Source organism: Helobdella robusta, assembly GCF_000326865.2.
Source record: "Helobdella robusta unplaced genomic scaffold HELROscaffold_19, whole genome shotgun sequence".
NCBI lineage: Eukaryota > Metazoa > Annelida > Clitellata > Rhynchobdellida > Glossiphoniidae > Helobdella > Helobdella robusta.
Genome location: NW_008704034.1, coordinates 2,342,811 through 2,348,841, shown reverse-complemented (window position 1 = coordinate 2,348,841; position 6,031 = coordinate 2,342,811). Strand labels below are relative to the sequence as shown.

Sequence of the window (6,031 nt, the reverse complement as noted above, 5' to 3'; positions counted from 1 at the left end):
TTAGATTTTTATTGAATTATTGGATTTTCAGCTGAGAGATTGACTAAACGAAGATTAAAAAAAAGCTAATTTATGAATGGTTGGTTTGTTTGTTTGGCAAAATAAATCAACCAACCAATCAACCAACCAACCAACCAACCAACTAACCAATCAACCAATCTTTCAATTGACCAATCAACTAACCAATCAACCAACCAACCAATCAACCAATCTCTCAACTGACCAACACAGCATGTGACAGCTGTCCAATCCAGGAGACCGCAGCACTGACCGATGATCCTCAAAGAAGGAAACCTGATATTTCTGTTGCCATGAAGATTCTTAAATGGAAGCCAAAAGTTAGTTTTATATATTTCATTTGTTTGCCTGTGTGTGTGTGTTTGTGTGTGTGTGAATATGTGTGTGTGTGTTTTTGTTTTCACTAAAACATACCTATCATACACTGCACATAATTAAGAGGATCATTAAATTATCGAACCAACCAAACACGCACACATGCACTCTTACAAACACACACATACACACGCACACAACCACATGCACACATACAATCACACACATACAAACACACACACACACACACACACAGGTGCCGATGATAGCTGGCCTAAACAAGACGATTGAATACTTCAAAAGTGAGCTGAGCGTTCGACATCACAGTCAAAGAAATATCTGGGAACCTGAAAAACATTCCGCATAATTTATTATCTTTGGATGTTTTATGTTAATTTATATATCTCTTTCTTTTTTTCTTTTGCTCTCTCTTCTCTTTCTTTTTTACTCTCTCTCTCTCTCTCTCTCTCTCTTTCTTCCTCTTTCTCTTTTAAATCATTCTAATCTTTCAAAGAGGTCATAAAACCAACTAAATTTCTTTCTTCCTCTTTCTTTAGTCCAATTTTTTTGTTATAATATATGATATATCTGGTTCTCTAGTTAGTCATTTTATTGAATTGCTATTTTATGACTTATTTATTAATTTATTCAATCAATCATTTACTTGCTTAGTTAGTTAGTTAATTAACTTAATTTGTAAAATGTTGACTGGTTTCTAGTTTTTTTTTATTTTGGTTAAATAATTTGTGGTATTTCTTGATTTACTTTGCATAAATTCATGTATGAATAATTTCTGTTTGGTATGTTGATTTAGTTATTATGATAGGCTGTGAACTGTTTTTACTAAATGTTCATGTTACGTGAATCATCCTCCAAGAACTACTGAGGAGTGTTATATTAATTTGTTTAAAATCTGAATTTTTTTAAAAATTGACTTTTTTGACTGACTGACTGACTGACTGACTGACTGACTGACTGACTGACTGACTGACTGACTGACTGACTGACTGACTGACTGAATGACTGACTGACTGACTGACTGACTGACTGACTGACTGACTGACTGACTGACTGACTGACTGACTGACTGACTGACTGACTGACTGACTTTCGTTTGAGAGCGAGATGTTGTTGTACTACCAAATGATTACTTCAAGTCTAAGTTACAATATATAAATTTTAGATAAATTTATTAGAAGTGCAGAATTAGTGTGATGACGTTTTACGATACATGTTATATGCCAGTTGTACTCAAGTTTCAAAATTAATAAAACGAGCTGTGTGGATATACATTATGTCCGCACATTTTCTGAAAAACAACTATCGTTTGGGGTTTTCGCCTTCGACAGGAGGCCAGCGCCGGCATCAGTTACGACGGCCTCTTTGATTTAGTGGGTTTGATTTCACTTTTTTTCACACCAGAAACCCGTTCACGCTCGTTCGCTTGTTGAAAATTTGAAAGTGCGAAACTGATTCCTAATTCCCTCTTGGCGCGCTCCTCTATTGTGCAGCCTGTATTTACGCGTGTGTGTGCCTCTGCGTGTTGTCAACCTTTGATTGGATTTCCGCCATCTCGAAGGCGTTTTTTTCCAGCCGGGGTCCATCACTTCTTATAACTCGGGAGTTGGGACTCTAACTACGAATAGATGAAAAATAAATAAATGCAACAACATTTATATTGATAAATGAACTTGAACGGCTTGTCAGTTTTAGTTTCTGCTGTTATTAGTGTTAGTAGTGATGGTGGTACTGTTGTTTTATTAATAAACAATTCATGTGCTTCCTGTTTTTCTAAGATAGGAACTCAGAAGGATGAAGATGACGATGATGAAACTAATGAAAGAAAGATGATGAAATGTAGGAGATGGCGATGATGATGATAGTAATTATGATGATAACGACGATGATGATGATGACGATTGTGATGATGATGGTGATGGAGAATTTTTTGAACGATTATACACGGAGGGAATGTAAAATGGAAAATTCATTCGTAATATAACTGTAAGTGAAGACATAATAATAATGTGAATGGTTCTGGTGTTAATGTTGATGAATATGATGATAATTATTTTCGCCATAAATAGAAAAATTATGATAATATGACAATAATAATGATGATGATGACGACGATGATGATGCGAGATGGAGAATGGAGATGACACTCAATGAATAAATGATGCAGCTTCGATGAAGATGATGAAGCTGATGAAAACGATGGTGAAAAGATGAACATGAAAAAGATTCACTTGTTTCACGCACACACTTACGTATATATACTCTTATATATGTATGTATACATATATAAATGCACTAATGTAATTATGATCTTTTACCAGAATATATATATATATATATATATATATATATATACACACATATATATATATACTTTTTTAACTATATACAAATTTTTAGAAATATAAATTATATATCTATATATAATATATATGGATTTCTAAATTTCATTTATTTTAAACATACTGACTCACACAAAGAAATATGAATACAAGAAATACAAAGAAATACAAAGACTGTGTAAACAAAGCATATGAATATGTACATATACAAATATACATATACTTATATACATATATTTATGTACATATATGTTTACCTATACATGTGTAGTTATGTGTTAATATATGAATGTATGTATGCATGTATGAACGGACGTATGTATGTATGTACGTATGTATGTATGTGTGTATATATATGTATATATACATAAGTGTGTGAATGCATATCAGACCAAAGATATATCAACATGTGTTTAGTTGATCAAATGATTTTTTTTTTCAATGCTAAAATTTTGAGAGTAAGTTTCATTAAAATGATACATTTATACGATTTTCGTTGGAAACAATTTGTGTGTGTGTGTGTGTGTGTGTGCATATTTTGATAAAATGGATAGATGAACAAATAAATGAATGAATGAATGTATGTATGAATGGATGAATAAGCAAACGAATAGATAAATGAAATCATAATTATATACATTTATTTTCATAATATAGATAGATGAATGGATATATCGGTTCAATTATCTTTTACATACGTATATATTTATATAAATAAATAAATGCAGTTTTTTTGTGTTAAAATTTATTTTTTTCATCAGTGGAGGTTAGATGTTTTGTTGGTTTGATTCACGCACGCGCACACACACACACACAGACACACACAACTCACACACATCCAAACACGCGTTTGGCTTATATGACTGGATTTCATTAATTGATAACGTCGCTATTATCGGCTTAATCGTCATCACTGCTATCATTATCAGCATCACTGTTATCACCACCACCATCATCATCATCATCATCGTAACCATCATCTTAATCATAGTCGTCATCCACCATCGTCATACATATCACCATCAAGTCAGTTATAATGATAGTTTCAACGTCAACATTTGAACGGACAGTGGCGAACAACAACATCAACAACGAAATCGACAAGCAAATAAAAAATAACATCATTAACAACAACAGCAATAACAACAACAATAACAACAACCTGCCATCATCTATAACATACAACTATCGATTTAACAACAAAAACAACAACAACAACAACAGCTTAGACAAAAACTTTTTCTATTACCAGCCAGGTAAGCAAACAACAACAACAACATTAGCAAACACGTCATCGCTACCAACACCAACATCAACAACAACAACTACCACTACATTCCCAGCAGCAAACATGCAGAGAAGTTTGTATACACATGAAAAAATTCTCTTCTCAAATTACGGAAAAAAACTCTGGAAGAAAATTTTATTTCCATATGAGTTTAAATGCAACGATATTGAAAAGCTCTTCAAATTAAATTCATATTCAACGTGTTTTGACGGTTTAAGGTGCCTTTTGATACTCATGATTGCCTTAACGGTTAGTAGTTTGTTAGTTAAACAACTTGCAAACATCTAACTAATTTCGTTGGATGAGTTTTTTTGGCTTGATGTTTGATGTTTTTTACATGTTTGATGGTATTCATGGAATGTTTGATTTGTATTGTGCGCACATGTGCGCGTTTTATGTGTGTGAATGTGTGAATACGTGTAATTGTAGTGTGTGTTTGCGTCCTTGCATAAGGGTGTATGTGTGATTGAACGTAACCAACCGAAAAATCAACCAACAAACTTCACACATACACACACACACAAACGCACACACACACCACACATACACACACACACTCACACACACACACACACAGGTTTCACTTTCCATCGTCAACTTCGTCTTCGTGTCGCGACTCTCACTGGAAAACATCGCCAACACATCCCTCTGCCTCTCATTCATCATCATCCTCGTCTGCATCCACACTCCATTTATGGCGCGAAGACTGACGCTAGTCGTGACTCTAATGATAGCTGTCCTCTGCTTAGTCTTTTGCGCTGTTTCATTAGCTGTAGACGAACAGCTAGATCTAAAGAGATCTAATAACCTACGCGGTAAGCTATCAGTGGTAGCGGCTACAGTAGCGACTAAGTTTACTTTTTCAAGAGCGGAGGCTGTCTGGAGATTGAGTTATGTGACGTTTGTGTTGTATGCGTTCGTATCGTTGAGGTTTTGTTTGGTGGTGTTTGTGGGTTTCTCCTTAGGGTTCCTACACTGTTTTCTGAGTCTTCTTCTTCCTAACAATGATTCGGCCCTAGAAGGAAATGTTCTTTATAAGCAGGTTGGTTGGTTGTTGTTGTTGGTTTTTGTTGTTGGTTGTTTGTTGTTAATGTGATTTGAATTTGTTGATTCAAGTATGTTGTTGTTGGTTGTTTGTTGATGTGATGTGATTTGTTTGAGAAGTAGTAGGAGTTGCAGTAGTAGTAGGAGTAGTAGTAGTTGTTGTTGATGATGGCCTGCTATTTGTTTTTTATTTAGTGTTGTATGTAGTTGCAAAATGTTAAATGATGTCGAAATTGTTGCTGTTATTATTCTTATTGTTATTATTATTGATTGAATAAATGCTGTTGCTGAAGTAGTAGTAGTAATAGTAGTAACGGTAGCAGCAATAGTAGTAGTAGCAGCAGCAGCAGTAGTAGTAGTAGCAGCAGCAGCAGTAGTAGTAGCAGCATTAGTAGCAGTAGTTGTAATTATAAAATGCAATCATGTAGATGATAGATAGAGGTGTTTGATAACTTTGTAGTCGTTATACGAAGGGTGATGGTGTTGTTAATTATTGATTGTTATCATTATCCAGATAAATGTTCTAGTTCTGAATAACATTTCATTGATTTTTGTCGTTGTTGTTATAATTGTTGTTATTGTTGTTAAAATTATTATCATTTTTATTTCTGCTCGATATTTTCAAGATAAGTATGATGCGAAAAGAATGATAGAGAAGAGATTATGGTAGAGTTATAAATAAATAGATCTTCAGTTATTGTAAACAAACTGCTCAGGTGCTTGTTAAAGTGAATGAAAAAATTGTGTGTGTGCGTGTGCGTGTAAATGTATGTTTGTGTACGTGTGTGTGTGTGTTTGTCTGTTTGCATGTGTGTATGTGAAAATATGCGTCTAAATGTACAGTTCATGTGTGTTTTTTATGGACATATTAGTGTGTATGTGTATTATTATTATTATGTGTGTGTTTTGTATTGTATGTGTATGCTTTTGGCTTTTTGCATGTGTGTGTGTGTGTATGTATTTTTATGTACTTTTCTATGTATTTTTTTGCCTAATACATTTTTAT

General features: G+C 33.7%; 2 protein-coding genes across 2 annotated transcripts in view; both read left to right on the top strand.

Annotated features, from left to right (window-relative positions):
* Nucleotides 1-1,274, top strand: part of HELRODRAFT_191267 (hypothetical protein) — a gene marked incomplete at its 5' end in the record, with an annotated part of 4,833 nt that extends 3,559 nt beyond the window's left edge. The window contains 2 exons of the mRNA XM_009016821.1: nt 287-338; nt 590-1,274. Of these exons, the coding sequence (XP_009015069.1) occupies nt 287-338; nt 590-700 (163 nt within the window). The 3' untranslated portion in view covers nt 701-1,274. The remainder of the gene's footprint in view (nt 1-286; nt 339-589) is intronic.
* Nucleotides 1,275-3,643: 2,369 nt separating this feature from the next.
* Nucleotides 3,644-6,031, top strand: part of HELRODRAFT_134305 (hypothetical protein) — a gene marked incomplete at both ends in the record, with an annotated part of 7,552 nt that continues 5,164 nt past the window's right edge. Inside the window, one exon of the mRNA XM_009016820.1 lies at nt 3,644-3,662. Coding sequence (XP_009015068.1) covers nt 3,644-3,662 — 19 coding nt within the window. The remainder of the gene's footprint in view (nt 3,663-6,031) is intronic.